We start from the raw sequence: 23481 nt of genomic DNA on the forward strand, positions 1-23481 counted from the left end.
TTTTTTTTTTTTTTTTTTTTTTTTTTTTTTTTTTTTTTTGTTTTCGGTTATAGTTCATAAGAATCTTTGAGCCCCAATCTCTCCCCTGGAGATTGATTTCCTAAACCCTAAAGCCTGATTATGCTCACCAAAGTTGCTCTGTGTGTCGGCTTAGGCGTTGGCGTTGTAACAGTTGTAAGGAGTTTTATGTTCACCGTCCGCGAGGGTGAACGAGCGGTGGTCCACGATCGGTTTCGAGGTCGACCGGACAAAGACAAGTCTGTAGGCGAAGGAATTCATTTTTTTATTCCATGGCTGCAAAATCCCTTTGTATTTGATATTAGTAAGCAGCCTCACACTTTCTATTCTGTGTTCTACACCAAAGATCTTGTGAAGGTAAACGCGACTGTACGGGTATTCTTTCACCCCGATATTTCTCACCTCCCTGTGGCTTTTTTCCACCAAAACCACAAGAGAGTTCTCCCTGATATTGGATTTGCGAGCCTGAATAGTGTGATCTCTAAATTCAGTGCTGATGAGCTTCTGAGCAACAGGTTTCATGTCTCGGCTCTCATGCTTGAGGCACTGGGTCCACGTGCTAAAGAATTCAACCTTATATTGGATGAGCTGACTCTTGTTGATATATCCTTTAGCCCTCCACTTTCCCGGGCTTTGAAGCAGAACCTGGAGTTGCAGCAAGAGCTTGAGCGGGCAAAGATGTTAGCTAAAAGGGCTGAAGAAGAAGGTGCGTCTTTTATGCCGCATGTGGCAGAGGGCAACATGAAGTTATTTTGGATGAGGTTGTCTAGGCGTGATTGACTGTAGATGTAACTCTGCATGTGATTTGATGATGTTCATATTATTGCAACAGGCGATTGAGCGTGCCAAATCAAACAATAGGTCAATTGGGCCGCTTGAGCCTTCAACTTCAATGCTTATTTGAAAGAGGGATTGATTGAATGATCCCTTAGATAATTGAATTTTGGAGAGCAAGAATTGAATTTTGGAGAGCAAGAATGCTCCATATTCATACATTGAATACAAAAATACAAAAGATATTCAAAAAATCTATCAACAAACCAGTACATAAATCAAAATAAAATCTAATCAAAACTAAATCTAAATAAATACATGATTTAACATTCCTCCTTAGGTCTTTAACACTTCTCCACACTCCTCCTTTGTAAGCCGGTGAGTCGTTCTTGAGAAGAAGCTATTCATCTTTCTTGAGAAGTAGGGTTTTGAAGAAGGGTCTTGAGAACAGAAGAAGTGGCCCGACACTCGGCCGCCTTGCCCAAACGGCCCGGCTTAAGCAGCCCAACCAAACGGGAGGCCCAGCTTAAGCAGGCGCAACCCACGGGCGGCCCAGCTGAAGCAGCCCAACCAAACGGGAGGCCCAGCTTAAGCAGCGCAACGACGGGCGGTCCAGCTGAAGCAGCGCAACGACGGGCGGCCCAGCTTAACAGCCCAACCAAACGGGAGGCCCAGCTTAAGCAGCCCAACCCACGGGTGGCCCAGCTTAAGCAGCCCAACCAAACGGGAGGCCCTGCTTAAGCAGCGCAACCCACGGGCGGCACATCTTAAGCAGCCCAACCCACGGGCCTCCCAGCTTAAGCAGCCCAGCCCACGGGCGGCCCAGCTTAAGCAGCCCAACCCACTACACAACCTCAGAAACTAACTTTCCAATGTCGAACAAAACACTTGGAATTCAGCAGGGAATTTTCTGACTCTGTGGAGCTAAACCAAGTTGCCTTCCAAGATTATGAGACTGCTAAGATCTGGACGCTTATAGCCGAACAACAAGTCAAGATTGGACTAATTTGGGCAGATGCTGAGGCCAAGCGAAGCAATCATCAAAATGGTGGTTGGGGACAATTCTAGATAGAAAAATTAGTTTGCGTGTGTAACGTTGTGATCTTGGCACTCTCAAGATCTTTTATTTTTATCTTAGAACTCTATTCGAACTTCTTATATCAATATGGATACTTGGCAAAGTCTGCATCCTTTAGAAATGCATTAAAATACTGATGTAGACTACGCTGTTATTGTTAACATGGGTAAATGTCGTATAGTAAAGTACTATGTTTCCATCCTAACAGATAAATATTTAAAAACACACAAGTTTAGTGAGGCAAAACACACAGCGCACATGACATGTGGATACCAAAAGTGCTCCAAAGAATTGTTACCTATGCGTTCTGCATTACTATGCTCTTAGTTACACATGGATGTAGCCTCTCATAATCCAAAATTACATGACATGTGGATACCAAAAGTGCTCCAAAGAATTGTTACCTATGCGTTCTGCATTACTATGCTCTTAGTTACACATGGATGTAGCCTCTCATAATCCAGAATTACATGACATGTGGATACCAAAAGTGCTCCAAAGAATTATTACCTATGCGTTCTGCATTACTATGCTCTTAGTTACACATGGATGTAGCCTCTCATAATCCAGAATTAAGTTCTGCATTTCTATCTTTACTCTCTTCAACAAGAGTAGTGGAGATTTGGGACGCGTTCTGCATTTCTTGCGATTCTTGCATGACTTACATAGGTGTTTTATTGGTGATTGATGGTGGAGGATAAACAAGATTGATCAACACATTCAAAGCTGCCTGAATGATCTGCAAAGATTTTTAGGTATCAAGCTAAAACCAATGGATGGTCCAAACTCATACTTTCTGCATCCAAAATGACAGCTACAAAATCTCCTTTGCCGTGCCGTTTAGAGTCACTTCAAAATATCTGAGTATATATCATTTGCTCAAACAAATTGAAATCCAGAGGTACCTAGAAAGGGACAGAAAAAAAGAAACCAATAACTTGAATTACAGAAGCAGTAAACTACAAGGGACCATCATCCAGATACTGATGAGCACAATTATGAAAAAAATTGAATTTCGTTCTTGCTTTTCACCCATTCAACAATAAAACAGAAATTTTCCAACCCGAATCCAACCCCCTCCCAATCACATATACACAGAAAATGTATGCAAAATAGAAATCTCAGCTAGAGCACCAATATCAACTTTCTCTCACTGCACCTCAATCCAATTTGTTCATAATGGGACGACCAATTTAACTGCGGCTGCTGCTTTCATCACATGGTGAGGTGAGTGATTAGATAAACTTTTATGCCCACATACCAATTGGAAAACCAAATCTGCTGAACACCCCCATTTGAAGTTCTGTTGTTAGCTAGCTAGCCAGATGGTGCTCGTAAGGCTACTTTGGGAGAGACGAGAACTGCTTCATTACTTGCAGATTTCACAGCAGCTATCTCCTCTAAGCGTTTCCACTTAGCCTCGCGCTTAGATTTCGTATCCTTCTCGTGTGTCTCTTCTTCTTGAAATTTGAGCAAACATTCCTCAAACAGCTCAGGGTCAGCATCCAAGAAGATCTTTCGGACGTTTTGTGTCAAGTTTTGTACGGCCTGGTTCCAATGGTTTCTTGAATTTCTCTCCAGTGCAGGAAATATAATCGGCAAAATCACTTTGAGGTTCTGTTTGATTAGGTTCTCGATGTGACTATTGTTCCATAAAAACAGAGTCCTTTCAGCCACCTGAAAATGAACAAGATAAACATGGTACAACGTGAGACAAGGAATCTAGAAGATTCATTTCTTTCTACTGGAATAAATAAACAAATAATCCTCCAAAATAATTCCAACAACAGCTATATTTAAATAGAACTTGTGAGACCACAGGTTATCAAAATATTTGTCAGTAACATCCCCTGTTTCAGAAAGTGCACCTATGCAACCACAAGGGGAAGTGAGCTAGTTGGATGCACCCTAAGCACCTTTCTGCCTAAGCTTCAGCCATTTAGGACGTAAAAGAACCACGGGAGAGAACTGTTAGGATGACTGTAGTAAAGACAATCACTCTCTGACTAATATTAAAGCCTTAAACAAAGCCTTCATTTCTTTTGGTCCTTGAGCTATCAGTTCCATTTCGAGCTTTTTAGACCCTAAATTCTTAGTAAAAAATCATTTTAGCAAATTTTTTGTTTACCAAAATGATGAGTAGATGTCATTGTAGATAAATGTCTCAACCGTGTTTAGAGACTAAAATAGAACAGTTTAAAGTTTAGGGACTAAGATAGCATGCTTGAAGTTTAAATGCCAAAAAGAACAAGCATGAAAGTTCAAAGACAAAAATAGGATTTGAACTTCCAGCTCTAAAACTTCATATTATTCTTCCTTTCACATATTCCTAGCACCTTGCACTTAAGCTCCAAAGAGATAATGTTCCCAGCCCGTCTCATGCTTTAAAGAGATTGCCAGAATGAAAGAAAATAAACAACAGTGCCAACGGATAAAGGTGAGGGCTAGGACCCACCGTTTTCATTAGTTAATATTAAATATGAAAAAACTAAGTCATATGTAAATTCAAAACTCTATCTTCTTCTCTCTCATTCCAACCTTTTCTTTTTCAAGGTCGATCCACAACATTTTTTTTTCACCACAACTCAAAATGTTATAGAAAAACCTTATATAATCTAAATTGAGGTTAAAAACGACCATTTTTGGGATGAAGGGTCAAATAAGCTATCTTCTACCACGTCTCAAAAAGTTCAAGGAAAAAAAAAAAAAACTTCATTTAATTTGGACCATTGAGCTCAAAGTTATGACCATATCTTTGGTGTGCATTCGATCAATCGATCCTAAATTGTAGGATACAATCTAGGATAGATCTTAGACCTACAATTGAAAGTAGATTAAGATCATATTTTGGTCGTATTTTCATTTGAGATAAATGACCACTCGTATTCATACATTTTTTCTTGTGACTTCCAACCAAGCATATCAACTAAGAAAATTTTAAAGCCTCTCGGCTTTTAATGCCTTTAAAAGCCAAAATGATCTAAGTATAAGTCATAACTTCGAGCTCAGTTGACCAAAATGGATGAATTTTATTTTTTCGAGTAACTTTTTGATATATATATATGCTAGAAGGCAACTTATTAGACCATTCATCCTAGAAATGATCGTTTTGAACCTCAAACTGGATTACATAATATTTTTCTTCACCATTTTGAGTTGTGGTACTCAAGTCACATTGGAGCAGGGTGGGAGAGGGAGAAGACAAAGGTAAGGAAAAAAAAAAGAGAGATTTGAAAGAGAGAAGAAGAAGAACAGTGCCGTGGATTAAAGTTCAAAAGAAAAGGTTGGAATGAGAGAAGAGAGAGAGGAGAAGGCATAAAAGAAGATAGAGATGATAGAGGAGGATGAAATTTTCTGGGCAATTGATGTTTATGTAACCTGAGGGTAAAAAGATAATTCACCTGTCAAAAAGGTTAGAAAAATCATCTATAAAAATTTTGGATTCTAGATTAGTTTCACCAATTTCCCTTCCTTAATATCATCTCACAGGTCAATTAACCGACCTAAGAACCTATCTCACAGGTCATACTTAAATCCCAGATATTGGTTATAAACTAAAAGCATGCAAAGAAATCTTTAATGCACTACCTACGTTGTGTGGCAAAAAATAGTAAGCATCAAATTTTGAGTATTTAATATCTATTCTACTTCCCAGGGTAGGGACATGTTGGTAAAAATCATCATGAAGCTAAAAAGGAGTAGAAGCTAGTAAATTGAGCAAAAACGAAAAATAACTCCACATAGTCTACCTGAAAATGTGAACTGCTCAAGCAACGTCCAATCTGGCGAAACAAGGGTACCATGCAACGCTGGAACTCAGCGGGCTGAGTTGCTTCTAACACTTCTTCAAGTTCACCTAAGAACATCACCTCCTTCGAACTATTTGTAATTGGCCAATATTTCAGTAAGCCCCTTATGATAGTATCAGCTAGCTTGCAATCTTTCTCCACAAATTGTGTTATACAGTAAGATAACTGCTGGTGATACATGGGTATGCATTTAGGTTTGTGAAGAGGGATAAGTGCTCGAACCAGAAAGAGTTTATGCTCTTCTTTTAGAGGAAGAGCAAATCCATTGATTATACTTCCCAAAATCTCTAAAAGCTCTGCAATCCCATTATGCTTCTCAGTTTCAAAAATGAACCGATAGAAAATGTTATTGATTGATTTCCTGATGAATGGTCTATGTACCATAAATTTCCCATATATGCGGTGCAGAACTGTTTTCAAGTAATCCCTCTCTCTAGGATCCTCAGAATCAAAAAGATCCAACATCCTGAGAACAAAAGAATGATCGATGTACCTCTTTGCCAACTTTGCATCTGTTTCAGGCGATGCCACAAACCTGAGCAGAAACTCATAGACAACTTGTAAGTGTGGCCATGCAGGGTCCATTGAGGGCTCCTCTTCTTCAAGATCAAAGGCTTCTAAACCTTTGCTATCTCGTGATGGAATGGTAGGTGTTCTAAATAAATTTGAGGACACCATCTTTACAATTTCTTGTATAACATTTTCTGATAGCTTTCCATTTGCAGACGCCACATAATCAACAAGCTCTATCAGTGTTTGTCGTTTGATATCCTTTTCTTTGAGGTTTTTTGATGGGTCGGTGAAGTCGAACACCACACAACACATGTTCAGCTTTTTAATGAACAAACTTTGCTTTTCAGAATTTGGAACATCCTTGAAACCCGGCAGTGCCTCATAAGAAGCTTGTGAGTTACCATTTGATTTTGCATTGAGCCCTTGAGATGACTTACTCCCATGATTTAGTCCAGCATTCAAAGCAGAATTGGGGCCAGAAAAAGATCCAGTTCCAGTGTTGGCATGGTGGTTAGCTACTACATCATTGCTCCTTGAACTTGTAGAGGCATGCGAAGAAGAGACGGTTGTCCCTGCTCCTTCACGATGCTCGGTTGACTTGGAAGGTTTTCGAGGAAGCCTATTAAGTATTTGTTTAATCATGACTTCAATGGAAAAACAAAAGATTTTCCTTGTTCACTTCAAAACACTCACTAATTCTCTAGTTGCTAAAGCAGATGCAGATTCTTTTACATGGATCAATCAACCTACAAAAAAAAAACAAGAAATTCCGGAATGTAGTCAACCAAATTCCATCTTGAAAAAGAAAAGAGAGAAAATTGAGCATAAAATTCAAAATCATTTCAATGACAATACCAGTAACGTATAGCCTTACAGGAAATGGTGCAATCAAGTGGGGGAAAACCTCCTGATTGAGAAACTAAATATGTTTAGCACTTCAAAGTTTCGTTTCCTTATTTATTGAGTTCAAGAAGAAGGGGGGGAAAAGGCCTACTCTACCATGAAGAAAATAACACCAGGTTTTCTCCTCTGGGGTTATACCAACAAGCCCAGATGGGCAGATGCAGAGGAAAATGACATTAAATGAAACATTTTAAGATCGTTTAAAGCAGAATCATAAGAGCAAGCTGAAGAAACATTGACTTCCATCTTGAACCACAAAAAGAAGAAAAGGGCAGTAGCTAATCACCTCGCTATATTCGTCTCTCTCCTCCGCCTCTATTCTCCTTCACTTTATTAAGGTCGAGAAGATAAGCAAGTGGATCAAGATAGAACAAGATCTGGGCATGATCTATTGACCCACACCAATCTCCAGCAAAAGCAGCCTGCAAAATTCCCAAAAAGCAAGGGGATGACAAAACTGAGCCACATTCAAATTAGATTCAAAATCAAAAATAGGAAGAAAGGGTGCGGTGCGAGAAGAGGGGAAAAAGTAAGTTCCATGTGAGGAAGTAAAATTAAAGAGGAGAGGGATATTGGAATTACATATGTATAGAAGACATGGATGTGGATTTAGGGTGTCAAACAAAGACCAGGTGCGCCTGTTATTACAAGAAATGAACAGAGAGAGAGAGGCGACGAAAGAGAGAGAAGAAGGATAAAGAAGAGGGCCGAGAAGGAGATTGGAACCCAACCCAGTGAGTAGCAAAAAAGGTTAGGTTAGGGAACAGCAATCCATAGCTGCTGTTCTCATCGTTGTTCCAATGCTTTGTTTAGCAAAACAACAGTTTTTTTTTATAATCACCTTTTCCATTTTCTTCCTCCCTTTCCCTTCCTACTATCTTTGGAATTTCTTCCTCTTTTTTTTTTTTTTTCTTTTTTCTTTTTTTTTTCACTCAAAAACATTCCCTTTTTATTTCCTTTTCAGATTTATTTATTTCATTGGCTTAAACTCTTGAAGAATTTCTCTCTAAATTATTGTTCTAAAAAAAATTTGAGTCTCAAAAGACAGCTATATATTTAAATAAATAAATTATATATTTCTTAAAAAACTTTGAAGTTTATAAAAATATTCTTAAATCATCAACTTGTATCTAACTAATGTATTTAAAATGGAAATAAATAGTTCTACACATTTTTATGGTTATGCTTATTTATTAATTTAATTTTTCAAAATTATTCTTGAATTTTAAATTTTGTGATCCTGACCTAATAATCTTGGGTCCTCTTCATGGAAGATTAGATTCACAATTCTCTTCCTCTTTTAAATGCATAATTTTTCAACGCCATATTCTTTTCTATTTTGTGTTTAAAAGCTGCATGCAATCATTTCCCGTAGCCCAGTGTCATTGACCTCACAGAAACGACTCGACCAGTCCTCTGGTTTCACTGCCTTAGTCCCCAGCCCTGGCGTTCTGTCCTTCTGAGCCCACATTCTGCTCCTCCTGCCAATCCGTCGCCACACGCATGCGAAACTTCTCCTTGAACACTTCCCGAACTTGGTATTTGTAATGGTTTATAACCATCTCAGACCTCTCCAAATTCATACACTGAAACCCATCTCTCAAGTGGAAATGATGCACCATGTTGATCAATGTGGAGTTCAAAGCCTCCGGGTTCACGATGCTCTTGTGCCTCTCCGCCACCGCTTTCCTGCGAGTGTACCCCACCGTCACCCCCTGCGGCGGCATCCGTGACAGCCCGGATGGGCCGAAGTTGTGGCAGGACACGCGTATCTCCCCAACGGTAACGTTTTTGGCTTGGTTTCTGAGCACGTCGAGCAGAGATAGCCCATTTGGCAGGTAGAAGAACTCGTCGACATCAATGAATCCGACCCACTTGCAAGAATCGCGAGCCCGTAATGCACAATGTGCAAAACCAGCTTATTGGGTCTTAATCCAGGGCCAGATATGTCGAGAAATGTTGTGTTTGACAGTGGACATTGATGCAATCACGTCTTCTATGTCGTCAACGCTGTTGTTTCCACAGATGAACCAGCGGCGTACATCGAGATGGCATGGTAAATGATCCATTCCTTAAGAAACTGCGCACCACTGTGCATACGCACATCTCGTGGGGCTTCCGGTGAGGTGTTGTGGATCCTGATGGGAGCAATGGGCGGGCTACTGAATGCCAAGTTCCTCCGCCTTTCACTCTAATGGATACTTCAAAATCATGGGTTCTATTGGGATTGCAGAGCAAACTCAGGGGTGTTCCAGCACGCAATTTCTTGAGCAATCGACATGACATCGGATCTTAGCAAAAACTCGACCTTCCGAAAATCCCAAGCCGTAAACACACTTACATCTCGACGCGTTGGAGACCCGTTCAGGGCGGAGATTGAGGCCTTTGACGAAGACCACGGTGGTGTTGTCTCGGCCGACTAGTGCTTCGTACACAAGAGAGTTCCACCGGTGCGAGTTTCCACCTTGGAGATGAGCGTTGGATCTCACTCTAATTGAAACTGTAAACCCACGAGGTAGGAGTGGGCACCGGACCATTTGCTTCAGCAGATGATCCTCACCATCCACGTAGATCGCTTCCCGCCATCTCCGGAACTCCGACGCGTTTCCCGCAAAATAAACGCAGTCGATATCCTCTTAGGCAAATGGTCGAACAGTTGGTGGGTGAGTTGAGAAAAACGAGAGCCTGATCAGGGAGGGTCACTGTTTCTTGAACCGATGACCCAAAATCAAGAGAGGAATCGTTGGAAACGTTGTTCACCAGAGTTCGCCGAGTATGAACCAGCTCAGGATGAAACGTATCTGTTACACAATTTATGAACATCCAATGGAATCTCAAAAATCAAATTCCAAACAAAGACAGAAGAAAATTCCGGAAGCACAACAGCACTGGAGATCGATCAGGCAAAAATCTAAAGAGAAATCAGTTGAAGCAATTGGGGGATGGAAATCGAAACAAAAATTGGAAGGAAAAAAAAAACATACCACAGTAGACGAGGCAAAAATGGATAATGTGAAAGTGGAGAAAACGAGAGAACGAGGAAGAGGGTGCACCAGAAGAGAGCGCTCCAAGAAACGACATTGCGTTTCCTCCTATCTCATGGCGGGGCCGGGGACATACAGGGAACCGAAGAGGGTAAATGGTGAGTGGGGGCAGGGCAGTTTCAGAGCTCGGGTTCTTCTTTGGCTGTCGGTATAATTTGAATCGAATCGTGCCGTTCAAATGTTGACCCTTTTGAGCATGGGGTGGGTCCCACTTCTGACAATGTTTTTTATTTTATTTTTCTTTTGGTATTATAATTTTATTTTATGGCTGTGCTTAATTTGTTATTAAAATTGATTGATGTCCTTCAAACAGCGTCGTATTGAAGCAAAATGTTACACGTCCTTCACACGTGCGGCGTGACATTGAGGTTAAACCAGACCCTGCGCAATTCTCCCAAATCAGCGCTCCATCCCGCCGCCTATGGCCAACAGCCGACGCGACGATCCGACCCGCACACGATATATCCTCTCAGAATTGGCCCGATTCCCAAATTTCCGCTTCTGGGTTCGTAATTTTCAGAAACCTTTTCGCTCAAACTCAAATCTTTTCGAACTATATTTCAGGATGATTGCAAATTTTCATTTCTGTTAATTTTTCCTTTCGGTAGTAAAATAATTGAAATGAATTTGGATAAATGGAGTGAATTGTGGAGCTTTGTAGTTTGGTAGACGCAAAATTCTCTCAATTGCTGGAAGTTGTTGCTATTATGTGCAGGTTATTTTGCGTTTATTTATAATTCCCGATTGTTCATCTTCTTTTGAGTTTAGGGCTCGATTTTATGCACTCATTGCTATATGTTTGTTCGTTTTTCGTGCGTTTTATGTAGACCTTCTGGCACATTCGTTTTCTTTTTCTATCAGGCTTTTTTTTTGTATTTGGAGTAAGAAAGAATTAGGAGAAAAGAAATTTGATTTGGGCTGCTTTCCTTAATTATGTTTAACTCGAAATTGTTCAAGACAGATGGTGTCATACTTGAAATTTTGCCTAGTTCTGACAAATCTATGTTCATTTATTTGATTCAGTACGTTCGCATTTGGTGAGCAATGGGTGATACGGTAGACTTAACCGGGAATGGAGGTGTTGTGAAGACAATCGTAAGGCATGCCAAAGCCAATGCTGATGCTCCAACCGATGACCTTCCTCTTGTTGATGGTACATTTTTTAAAGCAAAATTATGGTTTACTTCTTCACTGACATTACATTGCAAACTACTGAGACTGATAGTATATGAGTAAAATTCAAGAGGAAGACTTGAACGAGTTACCTTTGAGCCTTGGTTACATACTGTTTCTGCCTGCATTTAAGGTAGTCAATGAATAGATAGAAACTTCCTTCCCTGTTTGTCATTTGAGTTCTTTTCTTGGTTACATATTGTTTCGTCTCATGAATTTGAACTGTTTGATTAGTCACCTGACTGTTTAGTCATGTTTCATTCCCACTGCTGCTTTCTGGTTTATTTGTGATTGACGTTCCCATGAGTTAGAATATACAACTTATTAACCTTCCTCTCAGACTTTTAACAAATCCCCCTTCATCCCATTCTGCCATCTTCACATTTGTTTTTGAATTACCCTTGATCGTAAATTCTTAAAGCTTTTTGTTCCTCCAAAAAGTTCTATTAACTTTTGCCATATGTTGAGTGGAGCAGTACAGTATGAAGGAGTTCTCGCTGAATCTGGCGAAGTATTTGATTCTACTCGTGAGGATAATACCATTTTCTCTTTTGAGCTTGGAAAAGGATCCGTGATCCAGGCTTGGGAAATTGCTGTCAAGACAATGAAGGTAAGAAAAAAAAACAAGCTTTCCATCAGAAAGATATGCAGCATGTTGTGCTGTTTTTTTTTTTTTTCTTCTGAATACTGTTCTGTTGGATTGTTCCAACAGGTCGGTGAGGTTGCTAAAATCACTTGCAAGCCTGAATATGCTTATGGAAGTGCTGGTTCTCCACCAGACATCCCACCAAAGTAATGTCTTTACTCTTTCTTCTTTCTCTTGTGATAAACGAGACACCGGATTTGGTAATGCCTTTATGATAATGTCTCAAATTCATTTTAGTACAAACGATTACTGTCAATAATAGTATTCTGCATTGGCTTGGACCGGACCTTCCAGCCCCTTTTTCACTTGGAAATTTTGCTCATGAAGTATGTCGGCCATTGCAAGTGCAATGGATTCTCCTATTCAAATGCCTCATGTATATGTGCACCCCAATTTTAGGTGATAAATTCATAAATTCATAAGCCACTGTCTTACTCTCTTGCAGTGCAACTCTTATTTTCGAGGTGGAACTAGTGGCCTGCAAGCCACGGAAAGGCTCAAGTCTAGGCAGTGTTTCGGAGGAAAGGGCCAGGCTCGAGTAAGTAATCCACTACTTCAACGATCCACCTTTTTCATATTGGTCATAATGATTTGTTTTTTACAACATTGTTGAATCAGAGAATTGAAAAGGCAAAGGGAGGCTACTGCTGCAATAAAAGAGGAGGAGAAAAAGAAGAGAGACGAAGCCAAAGCAGCGGCAGCTGCCCGCATTCAAGCCAAGTTAGATGCCAAAAAGGGTGGAAAGGGAAAGAACAAAGCAAAATAACGTTGGTACCCAGTTGCATTTAACATTTCTACAACGCAAGAGGTCAGTTGAACAAAATAAATGAGATGAAACTTTGAAGCCATGGGTTTGTAATACATTTGAATTTGCTGCTACAAATAGTGAGTCACGCCGCTGAGTATTTTGATTGTATGCTGGATTTGAACTTTAGCATTTTGCTTTTAATTTCACGGATTAGCCCATACGTAGCTGACAACGCATTTATATGCTTGCATATTGTAGCGTGAGTAGCAGGAGTGGCCCTTTTTATCGTTTTCTTTTTACAATATTATTTTGCACTTCAAATGTGAAGACGGAGATTTGAACGCATTAGAGAATCATGAAAGAGTTCTAGATATAACAAGCACTTGCTGGTAAGGTTTGGACTACATGGAAGATAGTGAAAGAACAAAATTCTGCTCACTCGCAATGGTCAGAGACTATATAACAAATGATCAACTTCAAGAATACAATTAATAAATGGCTTGTAGAAGTTCAAAGAAGGCAATCGCACTTCCTGTAATTCCTACCCTCATCCTAATTACACCATGTCTGTCCATATACGCTGCGCTTTAAGCAGGCATCAAGCATAGTTCGATAACTTGCCTTGCCTTCAATCAAACCGAATACGCATCGGTTTCCCCTTGTCCCTGTTCTGACCACCCAGACACCGCTCTGAATTTACAAACAGGGCACGTGCCCTGCTGTCGCAGCCATGGATCTATGCAGTTGGCATGGAACTGCAAGATTGAATTCATGTATAACCAAATTCAAATTAAAAAAAGTATAGGAATGCATGCGATAGAAGATGTATCAAGATTTTAAGGGAAGAACAATGAACCAAGTCCATGACTTTTCAAATGAAATCTCGGCAACCATTTATTTGGAAGAAAAGGTGAGATAGAGAAGGAGATAGAGATAAACCTGATGTAAACATGGCAGACTACGTACGAGTTCACCAACATTTACTTGCTCCAAGCAAACACTGCACGTAAGTTCATCCTCCGAGGCCTTGGTACTGCCAACTGCATTAGCTGAATCTTGTCTCTTCTGCAATCAAAATTTAAGAACACGTACATGTTTAAGGCAATAAAAGAATCAACACGTAAGGAAAAAGAAATCTAACAAATACCTCATTAGACTCTGAAGATGAAGCCTGCTGGTTCACAGAGGGGTCGCTGTAGATAATTTAATGAAAACGTTACTTTAGTTTATGAGTGCAAGCTCAAGTGCATGGATTTCATCGTTGAAAAATCTTTCACCACAGAATATGAGTCTTCCAAGCAAATCTTAGAATAAGGCAAGATACCCTAATTCTTTCTGGACTGTAGACAGTATGGGGCTGATTACCTTTGAGGACCAGAAACCTTGTATTTATGAACAGGAAGAGCATTTATTTGTTCCTCACTCATAGAAGGTGTTGTCGGAGCATTGTCAGAATCCAAAGCTCTCAAAGTTTCATAATCTGAAGATAAACAATATGTTACTACATTATCATCCATAAAAAAACTTTTACAAGAAACAACGAACTTAAACTTTTTAGATTTGAACCATACCTAAATCATCAAATTCCCGATCAAGCAGAGCAAGTTGAAGCCTTAGCCCTTGTAAACGTCCTCTAGTAGCAAGTGCTATTGATGGTGGCATATGTAACCTCAATTCAGTGTGCCCAAGAAGGCCACTGGCTGCCATAGCTCTAGCTTGGGCTTGAGCCTGAAGTTGTTGACAGGTCGCATACATCCTTAATGTTGTAGCCATCAAAAACACACCAAGCACAAGCCAGAGCTAAATATGCATGTTCAAAGGAAGAAAATGTAAAGATTTGCTCAAGGGTAGAGTAACACCAGTCTACTGCTCATCCAGTGTGAAATGTAAAACTTACCAGAAAGTTCGGTGACATCTGGTGAGAATTTAACATCATGAACAACAAAAGGACTGCAACAAGGTCAAGGAGTTAAAACAATGCAATAGATCAAAATTATCACATGAAACAGATATTAGTCTGTATATAGGTGAAATGGTACCTGTGACAAGAAAGGCAAGTGAGTTTGAGTTAACAGGACGTGCTGCATGAACCCGCTGATTGGGAGCAGAAAAACCATATATTTTAAATTAAGATCATGACAAGTGCAGGTTCTATAAATTTTCAAGTATTGGTATTAACAAGTCGAGAGTGTAAAATATTGAGCATACCATTGCACGCCGTTCAGGTATAAATCCAGATAGACCATTTTCTATGTCTGGAACTCTTGTTCCACGGAAAACAAAACTCATGTCTGCAGTAGTTGCGACAGCTGGTTGATGTCAGAGAAATGAGAATCTACAGAATGAAATTCAGATGAACTCATGATAATTATCTGCAGAACTGATAAAGAAAGAGGCTCCAGTATCTTAATAGACAAACAAAATGAATCAAATGATGCCCGCATCGCCTTACTACATAACCAATCATTCATCATTCTCAGCCCCAATGAGAATGGTCTATCCGTAAGCATTGACATGTTCTTAATTGTTTCCTAGTTGTCAAATTCAATGCATAAATCACATTCATGAGCTAATCATCTGCTCCATAAAGACTAGATAACTCAAATTTATTGATTCCTTCAGACAATATATCAATCCTGAATATCCTCTAAGGAATGAATCAGCATTGTATGGAAAGACATCCAGTGACATTCCCCCTCATATGGCCATCTAATGAACACCAAACGACCGAAAGATGACTGCACACAAACTGAAGTGCATACAGACATCCAATATTGACATGATTGAGGTCTGCACTAAAATGCAAATGCTCAACTTCGAAATCAGAACTATCGGTCGGTTGAACCAGATCAGCTTTGAATTCTTTTCATCTAAATTCTCAATTCCCGACATTCGTAGCCAACTCCCGTAGATAGTCAAATGTAGCGAAAAACATGAATGGAATCAGACAGACGAAACAATTTTACAGCCCCGTAAGCTATGATGACAGTTGAACAAGTGAAATTCAAACGATAAAAATAAAAATCACTCATTTAAGGAACCCTAGAAACCGAATCCCAAGAAATTAAGGCACAAGAGAACAGGGATCAGCAAATAATCAAACCAGAATAATCCTTCGTGAGGGAAATCCGAGACTTACAGAACAGAATCGAGTAAATAGGGGTGATTGTGTTGGTCCAAAAGCGACAGAGTTTGCTTGGAATCGGACAGTTTTGGCGATGGGGTATCTTAAAATTATGTGAGAATGAAAACCCGTATGTGGCGACGGAGAAGATGGAGGAGCGAGTCTAGTGAGGGAAGTGACTCGGACGCGTTGAGTTGCTATGTGACCCGTGTTTCGCTTGGCTTCGCTTCCTAGTAAGGTAGGCTTTGGGAGATGGAGTTGAATGCGCAAAACGACGTAGTATTTTGATTTGGTCAAATTCTATGTTCTAACGCCTGCTTTTGCTTCTTCTAATCTCTAGACTTTTCCCGAGCGTTACCGAACGACCCATGGCCCATACCCTTCCAAAAACCAACCGACCCGATCCATTCTATGGCCCTAATTCTAATTTCAAACTTCATTAATGCAAATTTTATATCTACCTATGATTTTGAAACTATTTCCATTTTTAAGATTTAACCATATTATCTTTTAAAAATTTAATAATAATAATAATGGTCTTATCCATTACGTTAAATTATTCATTTGTTTGTTGGAGGACATCAAAAATAAGTCCAAATAATACTTCAAATGCATCTATTAGAGAGAGAGGTTTCTACATTTTGGGAGCCAGCGTCTTCGCTTCAAATGCATCCATTAGTAAATATTATTCGTTTTAGCTCATTACGTATTGTTATCAGCTCTTACGAATTTAAAATGCATCTATTATAGAGAGGGTCTAGCCCTATTCCTACTATTGTCTCGCACCATCATGTGACTAACTCTGATACCATTTGTAACAGTTCCGAAACCACTGCTAATAGATATTATCCGCTTTGACCAGTTATGTTTATCATCAATCTCACAATTTTAAAATGTATCGGTTATAAAATAGGTTTTCAAAAACATATTAAAGAAATATATAATAATATTTTATATAACAAATTTTTAAATTTTATATCTTGCTTCTGTATTTATCTAATACAATTAATAAAATGAAAGGGTTAGTTTATTTGTGAAATATAAAAAATATAATAGAAACGACAAAAATCAATAAACAAGGCAGTTAGGCCTTTGTGGTTGAGGTGTATAGAGTCCACGCCTTATTCTATGACACGTGTCAAACTGATTGACTCTGGTTGGTCGGCAACTTGCATCTTTCCTTAAAAACAAACCACACGTGTGTACTGCCCCCCTCGTGATTTTCATCTCACGTGATACTACTACATAGTGTCCATGTTTCTTTAATTTTTTTTTTTCTTAATTCCACAAATATACTTTTTTATTAAAAAAAATTAATTTACCATGAATATTTAAAAATCTTCAATTTAATTCACCCGGCTCACAAAAACCCTATTGTTTTTTTAATTTTTCTTTTTGTCAAAAATTGATTTAATCTCAAAAGGGGGCGGCAGGTGGGGGTGGGCTAAGAGGATGCGCTGGCAAAATTAGCAACCTTTATCTTTATCAAAAGTCAGAACTTGAAGACAGAAAACACCAATAATATAATAATATATAGATATATATATATATATATATATATAAATATATACAATTCAAAATTGTACTAACTGAATGACCCAACACGACACCAAGCCCAATGAACAAAACATGGAAAAGAAATTTTGAACCATTTCGAAAACAAAAAGACCTGACATCTCCACAATGTTCTTCAGAGAATCTCACAGAGCAATCAAAATTTTTTTAAAAATAAAATAAAATAAAACCCGAGAGAGAGACTCTGTTCCCGTGCCTGTCCGATCAATGGGCCACCTCCTCCCTCTTGAGGTGGGCCATGGATTGGGCAGTGCTTCGGGCCATTTTTCAATTCGAAGTTCTTTTTTAATTTTTTAAGGCCCCAGCCCCAGCCGCTCACCCGCCAAATCACACCTCGTCTCTACAAATCCAACCCTTGATTTCACCAAGTCGAATTCCATCCACACGTTTTGTTGATGATGATGCCCAATCACAAATGCTTCTATTCCTAACAAATCCGAATTCCCAAACGTCAAGCAATGCACTTGGTCACCACCCCTTACCATTCCCGGTACTTTATACATTAGCACCTCTCCGCCAACCACCATCTCCGCCCCACGGAACATCAGACTCACTACCGGCAGTGGCGGCAGTTTCCCCTGTTTCTCGGGTACTCTGTAGCACAAGTCCATCGCTCCTTGAAACACGAAATTTGGATCACCCAGTGGGACCAAAATGCCCTTCGTTTGTACCACAAACTCGTTCTTTAAAGCCGTGTACACTGGTCCCAGAAGAAACGTGAACTGGGTCCCTGAATCTACCATGGTTTGCCCGGCGCCGGTGTGGTCTGGTGCGAATATTGACTTCGGGAGTGCCAGAATTTTGTTCCCTACTCTGATTCCGTCTAGTTGGACCGTGTAGGCGACTCGGTCGTAATACGGCAATGGCGTAGACATTTGAACCAAAGGCGTGTAGGTCAAATTCCCAAGCCAAGAAAGACTCGCGTCGCCGAAAAGCAGAACCCCAGAAGAATCACGACCCGATATGCAATAAGAGAATTTGGGCAAACCCAATTGGGTGACAAACGAGAGCGAGCCCCTGTTCATCCCCATCAGCCCAGTGGTCTTCGCGTCCTCCTCCGAATTCGAACTGAAACCCGAATCCATACACCCAAAAAAAGTTCCGGGTTGAGCCGATGACCCGACTCGAAACGTATCCGACGCGAGATTACCCTCGAGCGACGAGGCGTCGGCATAAGAGACAAAGACGTGGCAGAGTTTCTTTGGGTCGCAGGTAACCGGGTTGGGTAAATCTCGGGTTCGGGTCCGGCAAACAGGGGAAGCACAGGGGACTGGCGAGTAAGAAGAGGAAGAAAGTGGGTTAAAAACAGAGTTCAAATTTGGGGTTTTTTTGCAGTGAAGCCATGAGAGTTCACTCCCTGTATCGAGAACCATAGTAACGGGTTGAGGAGGCGAGCCAAGCGTTAAGGAAACAGTCAAAGTGACATTATGGTGAAAACTGAGCTTATTGGAAGGCCGAGAAGTGACACCCATCTGTGTTTTGAGGGGCAAAACCATGGTCTGAGTCGCAGAAAAACAGAGGCCCTGTTTGAAAGAGACGCAGCAGATAAGAAGCTGCAGCAGGCGGAGGAAGAAGGCCATGATTTGGTAATGGAGACGATTCTAATCCTCAGGGAAGAGAAGGAAAAGGGGTTGTGTGCGTTGTAAATGGTATGGATTTGTTGGGACTGAAATATCAGAGGAGAACAGAGTGGTTTCTGTTCCTTAAATAGTGCGTTTTGCGTACCAAAACGTGCATTAAGTAAGGAGTACCCACAAATGTTGTACCATTAATTTTGGTTATCATCATTTTTGTATTTAAACCATGTTATGAATATGCGGTTCCCAATTTTAATTTTTCAAGACGAACAAAGAGGTATACTATATAGTGTGCAAATAATAATAATAATATATATTATCTACCTAGCTTAACTTAGCAAGTAATATATCATCGACAACAAAAGTAAGAAGTTTGAACTCATACTCTCACGTGTTATTGCACTAAAATATAATTTATTGGATCTAATATTCAAATGACATCCAATCAAAAGTAAATAAATAATTTTTTTTTAATTAAATGGAAGATCCAAATTTACAAGAAAAAGACAAATACATACTTTGTAAATTGATTAATAAGTATTGGGCGAGTACAAACCTAGCATACGTAACGAAATAATACAAAAAATTTTGTATTAATTCTAATCAGACATAAACTTTAAACTTATATATTAGATAGTAAAGTAAAAATTCCAACTTCTAATTTTCACCACAAATTTTGAATAAAACTTTTTATTTTAAATAATTTTGTATGTGGATAAAAAAAAATAGTATTAATGGCCCCTGTATTGGGGTTGATGAGTGAGTGAGTGATTGGCGGATGCGCGTACAAATATACCTTGTTGTAGTAAATATATTATTTTTAAAAACCAAATTATTTAATTTTTTTCTTGTTTTTTCCCCTCGAAAATGGAATCCAACTGTTCACCCATTTAAATTTCCAATTGGTGTTTTCGATGACCAAAAATGTCCTCTAAAATTTACAGCTGGAGACAAATTTTCAGAATTTATTTTCATATATATAATATATAATTACTTTTTATTTTGTTTTCTTTCCATATCTCACTTTCAACTATTTTATCTTCTCTCTCAATTTCGTAATAAACAATTTTGTCTACTTCTTGCCATTGATTTGTTTATTAATTATATTAAATTATATATTTAACCCATTATATATTATTTTCAACCAAAAGTATGTCGCTGCTATTATTTATCCTTTATAACTTTTATATTATTGATATTTGTGAAAAAATATATATATATGTTTTTTTTCAAAAAAAGTCGATTCTAATTGATTAAGTCTATGGGAAACGAACCAAATTCAAATACGATAATCTAATATTAATGTATACTTAGTTCATTATCCAACAACTTGGTGCCATATATTAATAATATCGATTTAAATAAATTTAAAAGTTCATTAAAGAAGATTGTTGACAATTAAATGGGTTTTTGTAGTTCCCAAATAAGACCTGCATTTCAAATTTGGAGGTGGTGGGCAGCTTGTGGGGAACACCACCACTGCTTGTCAACTTCCCATATCCCCATCAATTCACTCAAATTAAATTACTACTCACTAATAAAAGATAAAGATCATCGGTATATAAACAAGAGACATTTGTCTATTAGTCGGAGTCATTTTTAAAAAATTAAATATATTAAAATAGCAAAATATTTTAATAAAAGTAGAGACGATCAAGAAAGCAATAGCATTTGACCGAAAAGGAAATGTGGAGCCTTCTTTTTTTCCTCGTGCTTTCCAATTACACATTGTCAAATAAGTCCTCGGCCGCCTGAAAAAAGTTCAATCTCTCTTAGAAATAAAGTTGTTCTCACTTTGTAATTATGTTTATCAAATTCAAAGGAATTGTCGGTAATGTTTCTAATTCAAGCGGGTTTATATCTTAAATAAACCATACTCATACCATTATAAAGATGGGTAACGAACTCGTTGTTTGACTATATATATATATATATATATATATATATGAATGATAGCTGGAAATTTTTATTTTTGGCATTACCCAAGACTTCCACAAGCATGGAATGGAGGAGAAAATGGGTGCGGAATTAATAACAAAATTATCTTTTATTTATAACCTCTTGTCTCTTTGCCGAACCAAACAAGATTTGAGCTCACAAATTTTCTACGTGTACACTACGACAACATGAATATTTTCCCACTACTTTTCTCTTGGTTGTCTCTTTTAGATTTTAATGAACGTACTTGTCTTATACCATTTATTTTTGCATCATTTTTCTAAGCTTTTAAAGTGTATTCGGAAGGTCTTGTCCCATGCATGCTTCATATTGCCCATTCATACTTATCCATGAATTTTCATACACTTCAGAATCATTGTCATCGATATCAAATTTATTCATTCCAATCGAATCATGACAATATTAATTGAAAACTAATACTTCGTTTAGATGAAGTCTCTCTATCTTATGTGATGAAATAGGACTCCCTCCACCATTGCTATCGAGTTATCGTGAATTAAAAGAATAAGACTACACCATTATTGGGGAAATGAGAGAGATTTGGATTGGATGGGTTGGTTCAAAATTAGGGCACCACAGTGTGCTTAAAGTAAAAGCACACTCAAGAGGTTGCCATGGATAAGCATGGGGTTGGGATTTTGCTTTGAAATGTGGCAATTTTGAAAAGTGAAAACTAGTGAGGGGTTGGTTGGGCTTTCACCATCAAACTCCCTACAGATGCTGCCATGCAAGAACTTTAGATCAATCTGCTTTTGTAAGTTGTTTTGATAATAAGAACAGGTAATGATAATTGGTTTATGTGTAGCCTAAATGATGATGAAGATGGTAGAAACGTATAAAATGAAGAACAAAGGCAAACTATGGAATGATCATCAATATAGTTCATAGATATCTTATACTGCACAAAATGAACACGTAACAAGAAAAACTCAATTATGAAGTGACGAATTGACAAAGGATGATCCACCAATCATTGTTTTGTTTTCCTTTTCGCCTATTTATGATAGACACCAATCATGATGGAGTTGTTAAAGTTGATAGCCCTCCTACATTTGGTTGAATTCATTATTCTGAGAGAAATTTGTTGTTCTTCAATAATTGATAGGATTTGTTTTAACCAATAAAAATATTAATAAAGTCATTATTAAACAAATAAGTAAATAAAAAAGTAGTAAGAAATTTAATGGATTATTCATAAATAAGACCATACCGGGATAAGTTTCATCGTCTAGAAGGAAATAGCCTAATTCACTAGCTGAGACTCCTAAATGACCGTTCAGTGATATAGGAGGTATAGGGTGCAGTGTCAACCAAGAGGTTTGCCTAGAGGCAACCATCCTTAAAAGAATGTGTAATAGCTCATTGACTGAGCGTTCTTGTGCTAAAGATGGATGAGACTAAGCAATCTACCGAAGTGTGGGATGAAAAATGCATCGATAGGAGGAGCGTTTCATCTTAGTGAGAAGCACCTATGTGAGGAATTGTGGACAAAACGAAAAAGAAAATATCAGCTTGAGTAACACAAACATTGGCGAGAGTCCAATGCGTAAAAAATCTAAGAGTAAGAGTTCATACGGTAGAAACAAAAACATAGGAAACGAGTTATCTACTCTTAATGCTCAAAACAAACACTTTCTTTCCAAATTCTTATCGAATCTCCCGAAATAGAATTGGAACCTACCCCGAATCCTTCTAACAAATATTTGGGCTAGGAATTTAAAAGATTTGTTAAAAGCAGAAGTAAAATTATAGAGGAAGAGTTGTTTTTATGTGTGTTCAAGGCATCATACATCCATAAATGTAGAGGACACGGTGGATTGTGAAGAGAGTGGGTTATCTCATTAAAAAGAAATTAGGGATTAATCTTGATTATCACACGACTGCGACAACCACCGCTTTCTTTGACTAATCAAACACATCAATCATAAACCTCTCGTCAGCCAATTAGATTTAAGTGTGTTTAGACTAATTTTCTAGGATAATTTTGAATAATTGAAAATTAAGAACCCAGAACCCAACAATTAATGGGCTTTGCTATGCCGCAGCGATTAATGGGCTTTGCCGTTTCATCGGGCTTGGACTTTACAACCCATTTTCTCATCATCGTCTACCTCCCTAAACATTTCAATTCTATCGAACGTTATTTTCATATTCAACGCGGACGGGCAGCACCTGTTCAGATTCGCCGCACATGCCGCAACCCCGCACCCAACGCCACCGCCGATAGGAGTCATTGTTACGGGAACAATCAATCCGTCCACCAGACTCGCGCTGTATTAATGCATTGATGATTTTGGAGTCCCCAATGTCGTCTCCACCAACGGTGCCTCTGCAATGGAGGAGTCCAGCGCAGTCGCCGCGGCCGGTGTTTGGGTCGAAACAACAGCCCTGTCTTGGCCAGACTCTGCCGGACCATCTCTCCGGCATTTCAACCACCGTCTGTTCTCCAGCGGAGAGACGGAATCCACCGTCTCTGGGAACTGAGTGGCCGGCGTTTCCCAAGATTCCCTTTTTTTTTTTTGGAGAGATCTTAATTATTT

General features: G+C 38.8%; 5 protein-coding genes and 1 pseudogene across 11 annotated transcripts; 2 read left to right on the plus strand and 4 right to left on the minus strand.

The window, feature by feature from the left end:
- Nucleotides 1-120: 120 nt before the first annotated feature.
- On the plus strand, nucleotides 121-798 carry LOC111445123 (prohibitin-3, mitochondrial-like). Its single transcript, XM_023083355.1, has one exon. The coding sequence runs from the start codon at nucleotides 121-123 to the stop codon at nucleotides 796-798; it is 678 nt and encodes a 225-aa protein (XP_022939123.1).
- A 1990-nt stretch (nucleotides 799-2788) lies between these two features.
- LOC111444815 (serine/threonine protein phosphatase 2A 57 kDa regulatory subunit B' theta isoform-like) lies at nucleotides 2789-7928 on the minus strand. 4 transcript variants are annotated; one of them, XM_023082888.1, is made up of 5 exons: nucleotides 7678-7928; nucleotides 7382-7517; nucleotides 7067-7099; nucleotides 5620-6938; nucleotides 2789-3547 (listed from the first exon to the last, which is right to left on the minus strand). In XM_023082888.1, the coding sequence occupies exons 4-5, from the start codon at nucleotides 6832-6834 to the stop codon at nucleotides 3188-3190; spliced, it is 1575 nt and encodes a 524-aa protein (XP_022938656.1). In that variant the 5' UTR covers nucleotides 6835-6938; nucleotides 7067-7099; nucleotides 7382-7517; nucleotides 7678-7928; the 3' UTR covers nucleotides 2789-3187. The 4 variants fall into 4 exon arrangements, with proteins under 4 accessions (XP_022938656.1, XP_022938655.1, XP_022938653.1 ...); XM_023082887.1 differs by having other exon boundaries at nucleotides 7043-7099; XM_023082885.1 differs by lacking the exon at nucleotides 7067-7099.
- Nucleotides 7929-8211: 283 nt separating this feature from the next.
- LOC111444817 lies at nucleotides 8212-10332 on the minus strand (annotated as a pseudogene).
- A 172-nt stretch (nucleotides 10333-10504) lies between these two features.
- LOC111444833 (peptidyl-prolyl cis-trans isomerase FKBP20-1) lies at nucleotides 10505-12942 on the plus strand. Of its 2 annotated transcripts, none has more exons than XM_023082913.1 (6): nucleotides 10505-10644; nucleotides 11163-11292; nucleotides 11789-11922; nucleotides 12025-12104; nucleotides 12404-12496; nucleotides 12577-12942. In XM_023082913.1, the coding sequence occupies exons 2-6, from the start codon at nucleotides 11184-11186 to the stop codon at nucleotides 12722-12724; spliced, it is 564 nt and encodes a 187-aa protein (XP_022938681.1). In that variant the 5' UTR covers nucleotides 10505-10644; nucleotides 11163-11183; the 3' UTR covers nucleotides 12725-12942. The 2 variants fall into 2 exon arrangements, with proteins under 2 accessions (XP_022938681.1, XP_022938682.1); XM_023082914.1 differs by lacking the exon at nucleotides 10505-10644 and adding an exon at nucleotides 10745-10854.
- A 114-nt stretch (nucleotides 12943-13056) lies between these two features.
- LOC111444825 (E3 ubiquitin-protein ligase SDIR1) lies at nucleotides 13057-16114 on the minus strand. Of its 3 annotated transcripts, none has more exons than XM_023082902.1 (9): nucleotides 15846-16114; nucleotides 14915-15015; nucleotides 14746-14800; nucleotides 14604-14656; nucleotides 14278-14506; nucleotides 14072-14186; nucleotides 13854-13899; nucleotides 13646-13771; nucleotides 13057-13461 (listed from the first exon to the last, which is right to left on the minus strand). In XM_023082902.1, the coding sequence occupies exons 2-9, from the start codon at nucleotides 14993-14995 to the stop codon at nucleotides 13339-13341; spliced, it is 828 nt and encodes a 275-aa protein (XP_022938670.1). In that variant the 5' UTR covers nucleotides 14996-15015; nucleotides 15846-16114; the 3' UTR covers nucleotides 13057-13338. The 3 variants fall into 3 exon arrangements, with proteins under 3 accessions (XP_022938670.1, XP_022938669.1, XP_022938667.1); XM_023082901.1 differs by having other exon boundaries at nucleotides 14915-14997; nucleotides 15846-16113; XM_023082899.1 differs by having other exon boundaries at nucleotides 14915-15041; nucleotides 15846-16113.
- A 1450-nt stretch (nucleotides 16115-17564) lies between these two features.
- LOC111444820 (aspartic proteinase PCS1-like) lies at nucleotides 17565-19229 on the minus strand. Its single transcript, XM_023082893.1, has one exon. The coding sequence runs from the start codon at nucleotides 18983-18985 to the stop codon at nucleotides 17699-17701; it is 1287 nt and encodes a 428-aa protein (XP_022938661.1). The 5' UTR covers nucleotides 18986-19229; the 3' UTR covers nucleotides 17565-17698.
- Nucleotides 19230-23481: the final 4252 nt, after the last annotated feature.

This window comes from Cucurbita moschata, unplaced genomic scaffold (genome assembly GCF_002738365.1).
Source record: "Cucurbita moschata cultivar Rifu unplaced genomic scaffold, Cmos_1.0 Cmo_Scf00007, whole genome shotgun sequence".
Classification (NCBI taxonomy): Eukaryota; Viridiplantae; Streptophyta; class Magnoliopsida; order Cucurbitales; family Cucurbitaceae; genus Cucurbita; species Cucurbita moschata.